The sequence below is a fragment of the Halichoerus grypus genome, chromosome 6, assembly GCF_964656455.1.
Source record: "Halichoerus grypus chromosome 6, mHalGry1.hap1.1, whole genome shotgun sequence".
Classification (NCBI taxonomy): Eukaryota; Metazoa; Chordata; class Mammalia; order Carnivora; family Phocidae; genus Halichoerus; species Halichoerus grypus.
The window spans coordinates 17,353,409-17,366,991 of record NC_135717.1 but is presented as its reverse complement, the minus strand read 5'-3'; the positions used below and the strand labels follow the sequence as shown (position 1 = coordinate 17,366,991).

General features: G+C 46.3%; 1 protein-coding gene, 1 long non-coding RNA gene and 1 pseudogene across 6 annotated transcripts in view; 1 reads left to right on the top strand and 2 right to left on the bottom strand.

Moving 5' to 3' along the window:
- Window positions 1–222: 222 nt before the first annotated feature.
- On the bottom strand, window positions 223–5,094 carry LOC118535036 (uncharacterized). The gene is made up of 2 exons (XR_013448776.1): window positions 4,910–5,094; window positions 223–492 (listed from the first exon to the last, which is right to left on the bottom strand). It is a non-coding gene; the product is annotated as an uncharacterized LOC118535036 (long non-coding RNA).
- SGF29 (SAGA complex associated factor 29) overlaps window positions 4,767–13,583 on the top strand; it is a 31,136-nt gene continuing 22,319 nt past the window's right edge. Inside the window, exon 1 of one of the 5 annotated variants that reach the window (XM_078074628.1) lies at window positions 4,767–4,932. Coding sequence is in view for 1 of the 5 variants with exons in the window: in XM_078074625.1 (XP_077930751.1) it covers window positions 13,478–13,514 (37 nt within the window). In the remaining 4 variants the exon portion in view is untranslated. The other 4 variants (XM_078074629.1, XM_078074630.1, XM_078074631.1 and 1 more) reach the window with 4 other exon arrangements.
- On the bottom strand, window positions 7,608–10,862 carry LOC118535019 (ATP synthase F(1) complex subunit alpha, mitochondrial pseudogene; annotated as a pseudogene).

Genomic DNA, 13,583 nt, shown 5'->3' with positions numbered 1-13,583 from the left:
GACACTGAGGGCGCCTGGGTGGCTCAGTTGGTTAAGCGACTGCCTTCGGCTCAGGTCATGATCCTGGAGTCCCGGGATCGAGTCCCGCATTGGGCTCCCTGCTCGGCAGGGAGTCTGCTTCTCCCTCTGACCTTCCCCCCTCTCATGTGCTCTCTCTCTCTCTCTCTCTCTCTCAAATAAATGAATAAATAAAATCTTTAAAAAAGAAAACTGACACTGAGCTTTTGCAGTGAAGGAAGATAGGCTATTTATTGGTGTGGTGCCATCCAGGGAACTAATGCTCAAAAGTCCCAAACTCCTTGATGGCTTACAAGCAAGGGTTTCTAAGGGCAAAATTTAGCCGGGGGGGGGGGGGGTGTCTTCTAAGAAGGTGGATGCTGTTGACTGGAGGCCCGTGAAGTCGTGTTAACGGATGTGACTTAGTTGCTTCTCGTGCTGCTTTGTCTGGTCCCAGGAAGGTCTGTTTGTCCCATCTTTTGAGAGACTTGGAATCTGAAAAATATCTTTTTTTTTTAATGTTAGAGATTTCATGGGGTGCATCTGGTGCTTATGTACTCAGGATAGTGCCCATTTGCTGCCTGAATGTGTTCAGACTACTTGGATGGGCATAAGCTAGTTGGGTTGAATTCCTTCACGTTCCTTTGAATGGTAAGCAAGAATTCCTATCTCTTGGGTCTGGGTCTATATATTCCCTGGCCAGTGCAGCTGTCCTTGGGGGTGATATGACCTCTAGTTAGTTCTGTCATCAGAACTAACAACATGGATGTGGGCTTCAAGCCTTTTTTTGTTTTGTTCAAGTGGGTGATGGTAGGCATGAGCAGGGACAAGGTGAGAGAGGGGTGGCTGGCTTTCCATAGAAGGTGCCTGAACACCCTTTGCAAAAAGCCAGTTCTGAATGGGGGAAAAAGCAAAGAGAGGAGGGGGTGGGAGCATTGCCCTCAGCAGTGGAAGTCTGTGAAGGGAAGGGAGGAATTTGTTAAGGCATTATTAGGAAGTCATGCTATTTAATTCCCTCTGCATGTCCTCAAGAGACCTTCAGTCAAGATCCTTGTGACTTTTCAAGGCTTTTTAGAAAGGATTTCAGATGTGAGGCTCTGATGCAATAAGACCAAAGGATAGACCAGAAGGGCCCAGTCTTTGCCACTGTGGCTTTCTTATAGAAAGGGACTCTGCTGCCCAAGCAAAGGGAGTGTTCTGGTCAGCACCACGGTTCTAAATCTCCCCATATAACTCAGTGGGTTCTGGTTTACACATCAGTCTCTTGGGAGTCGCATCAGTGTGAGTCTACTCTGAGAGGTTGCTAGCAAAATGGAATTTCTGGTCCTGCAGAGCTGAGGACCAAATTCTATAGCAGTCACCCCCACCAAGATGCTGCCCCCTCAATGGCCTTTCCTAAGCAGAGAGAACACCTTCATTTTCTCTTTCATCTAACAAATATTTTTGTTAAGTGCCAGGCACACAGGCTAAAGATACAGTGATGAGCATAAACTGGTATGAGGCCAGCCCTCATGAAGTTTATAATGTGAGGGGTGAGGGGTAGGGCAGATGTAAATTTTGCACAAACAAATGTAAAATCATGACATTGTGTTACCATCACAGTTACGGGAGGTCTACACGGTGTTCTTGAGGGATCGTGACAGAGGGATTTGACTCAGTCAGGGAGATCTGAAGATGAGTAGGAGACTTGGAGGTAAACAGGGGAGGGAAATGTGCTCCACAAAGCCTTTGAAGAGGAGGGAGGAGGGCCATGGCATGTATGGGGACAGAAAGAAGAGGCTGAAGGGGAGAGGGAGGTAGAGAGGGTGGGGAGAGGAGGCGGTGGGGCCAGGAGACAGAGGTGCTCATGCACACCTTTGCGTTTTAAGAAGAGTGCTCTTGGGGCACCTGGGTGGCTCAGTCATTAAGCGTCTGCCCTTCGGCTCAGGTCATGATCCCAGGGTCCTGGGATGGAGCCCCGCATTAGGCTCCCTGCTCCGCGGGAAGCCTGCTTCTCCCTCTCCCACTCCCCCTGCTTGTGTTCCCTCTCTCGCTGTGTCTCTCTCTGTCAAATAAATAAATAAAATCTTAAAAAAGAAAAAAACAGAGTGCTCTTGGGGCGCCTGGGCCGGGGCGGGGTGTGGGCTCAGTCCTTTAAGCGGCTGCCTTCAGTTCAGGTCATAATCCCTGAGCCCCGCAAGGGGGCTCCACACTCAGCGGGGAGTCAGCTTCTCCCTCTCCCTCTGCCCCTCCCCTGTTCGTGCTCCCTCTCTCTTAAATGAATAAGTAGAATCTTAAAAAAGAAAGAGAAAAGGGAAGAGAGGGGGGAAAAAAGAAGAATGCTCTGGGCAAATGGGTGAGGGCAGACAATTTCAGGGGCTGTTACTCAAGTCTCACCAGGTAGTTATACTTCCCAGAAAAATCCTCATATTGGCCACAAGAGGGCATGCTTGAGGCTGTTCAAGGTGGAGCCGGTAGTTGGAGGCAATTTAGATGTCCATCACCACGGGTCCAAATAACTACAATGTGAGCGCCCATTATGAAATATTGCATAGTTATTCTAAGTAACAGGCACACACAGCAACAAGGACAAGTCTTTTTTTTTTGGATTTTATTTATTTATTTAGAGAGAGAGAGAGAGAGAGGCAGAGGGAGAAGCAGGCTCCCAGTGGAGCAGGGAGCCCGATGCGGGACTCGATCCCAGGACCCTGAGATCATGACCTGAGCCAAAGGCAGACGTTTAACCGACTGAGCCACCCAGGCGTCCTGACAAGGACAAGTCTTAAAAGCATCGTGCTGAATGGGAAAAATAAGAAACTGAGTGAGGTTTATAGCACAATACCATTTAGGTAAATTAAAAATACATGCACACTAGACAACACGCATGTTTGACAAAGACACTCTCACACGCACTGGGGAAGGGAGGAGGAGTAGAGAAAAGAGATAAAGGCCATAAATAGATAAAACAAGAGAGAGGGTATACAGAGCCCAATGATTATAGTCTGTCATGAAGCAAGCAATGAATAGCCCAACCTCTACATCTGGGAATAAACAATTAAAAGGTCTTGCAGTTGTTTAGGCAAGCGTCAAGCCCCTTAAACTGTGGCACATGTGGTGGAGATGAAAAGTGGATGGAGTATGTGATAGGAATGAAACACATAAAGCATATTTAACATATATAGTACATAGTAAGTGGCCGACATATGTGAGCTCTTACTATCTATTATTTAACCAATCAATGTGGAATTTCTTGGTCAGCACTAGGAAATTTAGTGATCCCTTCCATTCCCCTTAGGAGGGTGACCTTACCTAAAACAATGCATTCTTGGCTCATAATACCCCTTTTTCCGCTCCCTCTCTGTCTTAAAAAACCTTTCCTTTTCTTCAGCTCAGTGGAACTCCTTTCTATTTGTCAGATGGGATGCTGCCTGATTCATGAATCATTCAATAAAGCCAATTTCACCTTTTAAGTTACTCAGTTGCCCCTGGTTGGCTCAGATGGTTGGGTGCCTGCCTTCGGCTCAGGTCATGATGATTCCAGGGTCCTGGGATCGAGTCCCACATCAGGCTCGTGGCTCAGCGGGGAGCCTGCTTCTCCTTCTCCCTCTGCCTCTCCCCCTGTTCATGCTTTCTCTCTCTGTATCTCTCTGTCTCAAATGAATAAATAAAATCTTAAAAAATCTTGTTTAAAAAAATGTTAGTTGAATTTTTGTTGTTTAACAGTAGAAACATCAGAGATTACAGATAAATTCGAACAAACAAACAATTGTGAGTCCTAAATCTCTCCTGAGGAGTAACTAAGATCAATAGTTGACATTCAGGAGAAATAGCTCTTGACACCTCTACAAATGCAAAATTTGTGATATCCTTGCCAGCATAAGCTTCTTAAAATGCAGGATATATAGCTGAGACTGGATAGGTGGTCATGCCATTCATTAAGATAGAGACCTCAAAAAGAAAAACAAACTTGATGGCAAAAAATGTGTTAATTTGGGGCTGAAATAGTTTGTGTTGAAGTCTGGGATTCTTCTAAGTGCATACAAAAATATTGAGGGCCTATGACGTGCCCTCATAGGTACTAGGAATGTGCTAGGTACTGGGAATACAAAGGTGAACAAAACAGATGATTCTAACCTTATTGAGCTGGCAAGTGTATCACATAAACGAAATAAAATATAATTCTAAACTTTGGTAGCGGTTATGTAAGAATCATAAGATGCTAGGATGTAAACTAATGTAGTTTTGTTTTTTTTTTTAAAGATTTTATTTATCTATTTGACAGAGAGAGACACGGTGAGAGAGGAACACAAGCAGGGGGAGTGGGAGAGGGAGAAGCAGGCTTCCCGTCCAGCAGGGAGCCCGATGCGGGGCTCGGTCCCAGGACCCTGGGATCATGACCTGAGCTGAAGGCAGACGCTTAACGACTGAGCCACCCAGGCGCCCCTAAACTTATGTAGTTTAGTATTTAGTCATGTCCTTAATACGTTCCTGGGAAGACTCCCTAAAAGAGCAACTTCTGGGTCTACGGATCTGCTTGTTTTAATTTATTTAAAAATTTTTAAAAATAGACTTTATCTTTTGGAGCAGTTTGACGTTTAAAAAAAGTTTTTAATTATCTTATAGAGGCTTGGGGGAATGAGAGGATACTGAAAACACAAGGGCTCTAATTTGTTAAAATGTTCATCTGGCGAGTGGAGCATAGTGTGATAAAGTAAAAACTACATATCCCAAGGAGCAGCGCGGCACGTCACAGAAAGGATGGCGCATGCGTGGAGGAAGTTCGCGCAGCGACTGGCTCATAAAAGGAAAAAAGCGTGTGGGGTTCTCGACGTGCCGCGAATCTTCGAACGCAAGCGCGTTGTGATCTTCAGACTTTGAAAAGCATTCGAGGGGCGCGCCCGCGCCTGCCGTCGTAATTTGCAGCGCGACGTACCTATTCCGCTCGTGGCTTCGCAGGTGGGGCTGGGTCGCGGTCTGGGACCCCCGGGGAATGGCGGGAGCGGAGAGTCGGGGTCCCCTCCGGTGCCTCCCCATTCCCGGGCCTCCGAGGCGGCTCTCGAGGGGCGTTGCGCACGCGCCCTGGGCGGGGAGAGGCGGAGCTCGGGGAGGGAGGGCCCGCGCCGGCGGTCTTTAGGATCTGCGCGTGCGCCGGCCGGCTCGGGGAGGAGGGGAAGCCGGCGTGCGCGGTGCGGGGCGCGGAGGTGGCGGAGGCGGGGTACTCAGCCCAGGTGCGAGAAGGCGGTGGCTGAGGATGAGCCCCCGTTAACGAGATAATTTTATTCGCCCTCCAGAGACTTCCAATTGCCTCCTCATCTCTCTGCGCCCGTTTGCAGCGTGAGGCTTCAGCCTCTAGCTGGCGCCTCATCACTTCCAGGTCTCTGAACCCGCCCCAGTCTAGGCCCCCGCCACTCCCCTGAAATAGCACTTTGTTGAAGCTGCCAATGCTCTCTCAGTCGCCAAATTCAGTGTTAAGTTCGTTCTCACTCCTGTAGAAGTGGTTGATGGGGTTCATCACTGCCCTTTCTTGAAGCACGTTCATTTTATTTTGTGGAACATTCTCTTCTTTAGCCTCAGCTCTCTGGTTTCTCCTCTGCTGATGTCTTGTTCCTCTTTTTTCTCTTTAATGATTGTACTGCCCCCAGGCCTCGTCCTAATCTCTCTCTGTGTCCACTTCCCAGGAGCTATCCATTTCAAGACTTTAAGTATAAATACCGTCTATTGTGCTCTCAAATTTCGATCTTCAACCCAGTGCTCTACCTTGAACTCCAGATTCTTACATTCACGTCTCAAATTACATCTCTTAAAACGTCAAAATCGGCATCTCAAACATGTCCAGAACTGAAATTTCGAGTTTTACCCCTCACATACGTTCACCTTCCCCAGTCTTCCCATTCTTCCAGTTGCGCAGGCCAAACACTGAGTTATTCCTGGTGGGTTTTGCGCCCTGCTCCCTTTCCTTTTGCCCTTGAGGCTTTGAAGTTTCACTACTGGCACTTACTCTGTCAAAGAGAGGTTCTCTTTGGCGCTTGGTCCTTTTTGCCTGAGAATTTGTGTTTTCAGTTCTTCAATATTCCCTGTCATTGTTTATTCAAATTTATCTGTGTATCTATTGTGTTCTCTGTCTCTTTTAAAGTGTTTACTTCACCAACTAATAAGTATATGGAATTATTTAATGTCTGTGTTCCTTTCTGGACTGAATTTCATAAGCAAGGCAGGGACACTTTGTCTCATTCACTGCTGTATATTTCTCATGCCTGGCACAGAGCAGGTATTTGACAAATATTATTGAGTGAATGAATTTATAGAGAAGAAATATCTCCTCTCCATAGGTGGGGAGTAGACCATCGCTCTTAGAGTGTAATAGCAACTAATTGGGGCGCCTGGCTTAGTTGGTTAAGCATCCCACTCTTGATCTCAGCTCAGGTCTTAATCTTGGGGTCATAAGTTTGGGCCCACATTGGGCTCCATGCTGGGCATGGAGCTTACTTTAAAAAAAAAAAAAACAAATTTTTTTTTTTTCTGGGGTTGGAGAGAAGATATTTAATAGCCCAGCTTCAGAATTGTTGAAAGACTATTTTAAGAGATTTACAGGATTCAGTTTGGTCCAGTAATCTATTCTGAAGACTTAGTAGATGCCAGGCCCTGTGCTAGTTGCTGGGAATGTAAAGACGAATACAACTGCATGTCAGTCTTCTAACAGCTCACGTTCTGCAGGAGAGACAAGTAAGTGAAACAGTCTCTCGGTGTATGTGTGACAAGTGCAAGAATCTGCTTTGGAAGTTTTGACTGCCGTTGGCATCAGGGCAGATGAGTGGCGCCTGGGGCAGCCAGATCCCCCTGCCATTCTTTTCTGGCTGTGAGCAGGTTTGTTCTTTTACATGAGGATGCCATACAAATGTTACCATAAGTATTCTGTTCTGTGTGTGCTGTGAAGAAGGTTGGCAGGTGCTGCTGTGGAAGTGTTAACTGTGCTGCCAGTTGATTTGGACCCCAGAAGATGAGCACCCAGAGGGAAGTGGGGGGAAGGATCAAGGGGCATTTCAGGCAGACATAACAGAAGCGCGAAAGTATGTGCTTGTTTGGAATGCGGGCACTAGAATTGCTCACTGTGGTTATTGTGTGGTATTGCTGTTTGAGAGGGGCTGGCTGTCTAGGATCTGAAAAAGTGCCTTGAAAGTGTTTAGTAGGGGCGCCTGGCCGGCTCAGAGGAGCATGTGGTTCTTGATCTTGGGGTTGTGAATTCAAGCCCCATGTTGGGTGTAGAGATTGCTTAAATAAATAAACTTAAAAAAAAAAATCTTAAAAAAAAAAAGGTGCTCTGTAAACCACAGTGTCTGTTTTATAAATACCTGGCCCAACCGTGAGGCACCCTGTTCTCAGTGGGTAGGTCCATCAGCATCCGTAGTTTTAGTGACCCAACTTTCTGGAGCTGGAAATGGGGACATGTAGTAAGTCACAGGCCTTTTTAACCCCATTTCTAAATTTGTATACAAAGAGTCTTAACAAAGATTTTTTTTTTTTCACCAACCAATTTAGAACCTTTATTTTTAATGTAATTTATGTACATCTGGAGTATGAGAGTAATCCTTTTACAAATGGAACTGATTGCTAGAAAAAATGATGACAAAACCAAACTGGTATTTCTTGTGACTCCACATGAGTTTAAGCTTCAAAACCAGCCAAGAAGTTTGTTGCAATCTCTTTCAGCTTAGCATCTGACTGTTTGAGATCTTTCCATCAGTCCTTATATTGCCCAACAGGGCTTGGTGTTGGCTGATAACATGAACCAAGAAAGCATGCTCAAACTTGTGATCTTGCTGGGCTCCAACTTATCAGATACCATCTTACACCGGCATAAAGAACAGCCACTTGTTCTTCAGTAGCCATGGGAGAATGCTGTCCTTGCTTCAACAACTCAGTCAGTCGCATGCCACGACTTGAGTTGTTGAGTGGCAGCATCCAGATCAGAACCGAACTGGGCAGAAGCAGCAGCCTCAAGATACTGAGCCAATTCCAGCTTTGTGGTATCTGCCACCTGCCTCATGGCCCTGGTTTGGGCAGCAGATCCCACATGGGACACAGACAAACCAACGTTAATGGCAGGGCGGATACCTTTGTAGAACAGTTCTGTTTCCAAGAAGATCTGTCTGTCAGTGATAGAAATGACATTTGTTGGAATGTAAGCCTTCACATCACCAGCTAGTGTTTCTGTGACTGAGAAAGCAGTCAAGGAGCCACCACCAGAAGAATCGTTCATTTTGGCTGCTCTGTCTAGCAGACGGGAGTGTAGGTAGGACACATCACCAGGACAGGCCTCACCGACCAGGGGGCTGGTGGAGCAGCAGAGACATCTGATGATAAGCAACAGCCTGTTTGGATAAGTCATCATAGATGATCAAAGCGTGTTTGCCATTATCCCTAAAATATTCTCCTATAGAACAGCCAGAGTAAGGAACCAGGTCCTGAAGTGGAGCAGCATCAGGAACAGCAGCTGAAACCACAGTGGTGGACTTCACGGCATCTGCATCTGTCAGTCTCTTCAGCTGGGCAATGGTGGATCTCTTCTGACCAATAGTAGATGTGGTATAGCTTCTTCTTCTCATCAGTTCCGTCATTGAAATGTTTCTGGTTAATGATTGTGTCCGTAGCAATTGATGTTTGGCCCTCCGTTGGTCACCAATAATCAGCTCACGCTGGCCACGACAAATTGGCACCAAGCTGTCTGCAGCCTTAATACCAGTCTGCATTAGTTTGTGCACAGAGATTTGAGAAATGATCCCAGGGGCTTTCAGGCCAACTCGCCTACAGGTTGGAACCAATTGGACCCTTTCCAACAGTGGCATTACCGAGGGCATCTACAATACCGCCCAGTAGCTCCTCACCAACTGGAACACCCACGGTGGCTCCTGTTCTCTTGACAATATCTCCTTCCTTAATTAGTTTGGCATTTCCAAACACGACAACACCAACGTTGTCAGGTTCCAAGTTCAGAGACATACTCTTTAAACCTGAAGAAAACTCTGCCATTTCTTCTGCCTGAACATTTCTCAGCCCATTTACACGGGCAATGCTTAGGACACGCCCAGTCTCTTCAAGGTCAACAAAGGTATCAGCTCCAAGAATATGCTCTTCAAGGATAGGGGACACTTCAGCAGTGCCAGTCTTCTGAAGACGAGTGTTAAGAGGCATGGAAGTTCCTTGCAGCAATGAAGGATGATCCCAAATCATTTTTGGAGACCAGCCTGGCCCGCCAAGGGAGGGTGCGGGCCTGGCCACGGTGACGTGCACGGACAACATCTTCGCAGCTTCTCGGGTGGTTCCTCTGCAGTCTCCACAGCCTGTGGACTGACTGCCTTACAAAGATTTTAAATGAATTTTTGAAATGAAATGAATGAAAATGAATCTCCTATAAAATTTTGATATATCATCTGCACTGGAAAAAAAATACCCAATTTACGTCACTCCAGGATTTGTGGTCTCTGTATCTGTGGAGTAGAAGCCAGTTTGTTGAACATTGAACCAACAGGATTTGGATGTTGATCATTCTAAGGGTTGTTTGAGTCTTAAGACTTAGGTCGTAGAGTCAGACAGGTCTGGATTTGAATCCCATCTCTACCACTTATTACTTGCATGACCTGGATAAAGTCACTGATTTCTCCAAGACTCCGGTTTCCACAGTTCTAAATGAAGAGTACAGCACTTACTTTGTGGGACCGTGAGGAGAGTTAGATGGGGTCATCTACATAGAAGTGCTTAGCACGTATAGGTATTCAGTAAGGAAAAACTGTCATAATTACCTTTATTTTTTATCTCTTTTTATCAGATGCCACCATGAATCCCCATCTTACTGTTAATACTTTCAGTGTGATCTTAATATTCTAACAGTTGATTGACAGTTTCCAGTAGATGAAATGTTTCTATTTCTGTGATCTCTTTTCCTATTGAATAAGCTGAGCTTGTTACAAAACTTGAAATTGGGAGGGAGAGCACAGATTTTAGAGTTTGCAGTTTTGCAACTACCTGTATTTCCCAAGTTACCCGGCATAATTTAACCAATCTGAACTTCAGTTTCTCCAGCTATAAAGAGGGTGTGCTTATGGGATTGCTGTAAGGTTTCAGTGAGAATCCCCTGTATAAGCTTTGGTCTAGAAGCATGGTAGGTACTAGGGGAAAGAAATCACCATCTCCTTAATTTTTTTCAAACCAATTGATGAATGTAGATTGTTGATGGTGGCCAGATTGAGAGTATGGAATCTTAGTGTAGGGTCTTAGATGCCTTCCTTCCCTTTGATTCAGAACAAAGCTCTTATTGTCTTAAGCCCTGTAGGACTAACGTTAGAGGGGTTTAAGTATAGGATGTTTGGATTTGTTTGTATGAGGCCTTGGCTTCTAGAGAAGGGGCTAGAGAGCAGGTTTTGACTGGGTTAGCAGTTAATAGTCCTATGTCCCTAGAATTACCTATTAGACATCTCAGTTGCAGTTAACAAAAAGTGAACCTAGGGGCGCCTGGGTGGCTCAGTCGGTTAAGCATCTGCCTTCGGCTCAGGTCATGATCTCAGGGTCCTGGGATTGAGCCCCACATCAGGCTCCCTGCTCCGCGGGAAGCCTGCTTCTCCCTCTCCCACTTCCCCTGCTTGTGCTCCCTCTCTTGCTGTGTCTCTCTCTGTCAAATAAATAAAATCTTTAAAAAAAAAAAAAAAAGTGAACCTAAACTAGTCCAAGCAGAAAAGGAGTGTCTGTTAGACTCTAACTGAAAAGTCCTGGGTATAGCAGCTTCAGGCATGGTTATATCCAGAAAGCTAACCGATGTCACCAGGATTTTTTATGTCTTTCAGCGCTATTTCTCTCCGTGTTGGCTTCTCTCTCAGGCAGGCACATACCTCCATCCTTCCCAGGCTTCCCTTCTACTCTCTTACCAACCAACTGAAAGAAGGTATCTCTTTGCAGATGGCTCCTAGCAAAAGATCTTAAGTTGATTTGGACCAGACTTGGGTCACATACCTCTTCCTGAGCCAGTTATTGTGGTCAGGGAGAATGGAATACTCCCATCTTTGGAGCCAAGATGAAGGACAGTTTCCCAAAGAGAAACTGAAGTGCTATGACCAAAATGGAGAAAAGGTGATGGGCAGAATGCTCAGAGGTCGCTTCCTGTAGTGGTGGAGTAGCTCATATCAGGCCGCAAATAACGATTATAAACTGCGTGCCCACATGCACAAAAACAAACAGCCCCCTAACTGGAATAAGGGCAGCAGGAGTGGATACCCAGGAGAAAGGGGTGGCACTGGTGAGCCTCCTGTTTGTTTGTTGTTGTTGTTAATGCCTTGTTACATGATAAGTACTCATCTTGGAAACAAGATAGCCAAGCAGGAGGAATTCCAAATTCTTGTTATAAAAGTCATTTTACCTAACTGTCCCATCAGCTGATGAAGGCATAAACAGAATGAGGTCTATCCATACCTGGGATATCAGTCAGCCATAAAAGGAGCAAAATACTGACAAATGTACAGTATGGATGAACCTTGAAAATATTGTGCTCAGTGAAGGAAGCCAGTCTCCACAGGCCACGTGCTGTGTGATTCTGTTTCTATGAAGTGTCCAGAAAAGACAGATCCGTGAAGTCCAGAACGTAGAATAAGCAGTTGCCCGTGGCTGAGGGGAGGAGGGACTGGGGGGCTGACTGTTGTTTGGGTACAGGTTTTGGGAGGTCATGAAAATATTCTAAAATTCGGTGGTGGTGATGGTTGCACAACCTTGTGACTATACTAAAAAGCCACTGAATTGAACGTAAAGGAAGCCGAGTAAGCGTATGGGAAGGGGCTCAACATCATTAGTCCACCGGAGAAGTCTAGATTGAAACCACAGTGAAAATTCACTTCACGCTAGCTAGGATGGCTAAAAACTGTTTTAAATAAAATGAACATGACAACACGGTACGTGGCAAGGATGTAGAGCAACTGGAATTTCTATACATTGTTGGTGGGAGAACTGGTACACCTTCTCAGGGAAGGAGACTGACACTTTCTTGGAAAATTAAACATCCACCTCAGACCTAAGTACTTAAGAAAAATGAACATACGTCTAAAAAAAAGCCTCCTATATGACTACTCATGGCAGTTTTATTCATAGTGGCCCCAAGTTGGGAGTAGCCCAGGTGCCATCAGAACAGAGCTGGCTAAACAAACAAGTTTGTTCATACGAGAGAACGCTGCTCAGCAATAGAAAGGGACGGACTCCTGATACACACACCACACACTGAGAGAATCCATACCCTAAAGAATGTGGATGGCATGATGACATTTCTTCATTTTTTTAAAGATTTTAATTTATTTAGAGAGAAAGCGTGTGCGAGCAGGGGGAGGGGCAGAGGGAGAGAGGGAATCCCACGCCAACCCTGTGCACTGGCAGAGCCCGGCTCAGGGCTCTATCTCACGACCCTGAGATCACAACTTGAGCTGAAACCAAGAGTCGGATGCTCCACCGACTGAGCCACTGAGGTGCCTCATGATTACATTTCTATGAAGTTCTAGAACAGGTGAACCTCATCTGTAGTGAAAAAGGTCAGAATGGTGGTTCCCTCTGTGGGTAGAAATAGAAGGCGTGGCTTCTAAATCAGTGGGAAGAAGAGAGTGCCAGGAGCCAAAAAGCTTAGAGTGTTGGGCCGTGCCTCAAAATGTGTAAGTAAGCCTGAAACCTTTCAGAGATTGCCTGGCCTCTCGAGGTTGGGATCAGCTGGGGCCCTTGGACTCTGATAACGGGCAGCTGGGGCTGGAAGCCACTTCCTCCCAGCTCGGAGCTCTGGCCTTTCCATCATGTATGGTTCCGTGCCCGGTGCTTTGTTCCTGTAGGCTTTGGCACTGGGGGTGTCTTCTGGGGGAAATTCAAGGTCACGACTGAACGGATCTGGAGATAGTTTGTTGTAAAACTGTAAAGTGAGGTGGTTCTCCCAAGCAAGGCACTGCCCAGCGGGCAGGGCTCAAACAGGAGAGCACTCCTCAACGGTGCGGACTCTGTGTGGCCGACCACCTCAGCGTTGCTCCCCTCGGGCTTGGGATGCATCAGGGTTTTCTTCTGCCCAGGCCTTTGACTGCTTTGCTCAAGTTAGCATAGTCCCTATTTTTCCCTGGCGGTTCCCTGCCCCCATCTCCAGACAAGGAGGGGGTGGCTCATGTTCACATGTTGTGCCAGGCACCGCCTGGGCTTTCCTTATGTCGTTGATCCTCAAGTGGGTGCTCTGGTTTTTACTGAGACTCAGAAAGGCTCAGGAGCTCCCTAAGGGTGAGTCTATGGCCTCATGAGAACTTAGCAGCTGTTCTGTCCCTGTTCCCCTTCTTGGAGCGCTCCTAAAGTATGCATGTCAGTTCATTTGTCTGATGGCTGTTTTGCAAGTGGTGTATTTCATTTCTTTATATGACTTTATACTGCTGTGAGTGCTGGGCATGCTCTTCGCCTCTTCCTGTGTTTCCCAGAGTGGTTTCTGACAAACCGCTACCAAGCCCTCCCTATGTTCCAGGCTTCATTTTGGGTGCCAAGATACAAAGGTGAGTAAAACTCTGTTCTTGTACGTAAGGGGCTGGGAATGTGAGAAGTGGACTCCCACACAAGTGGAA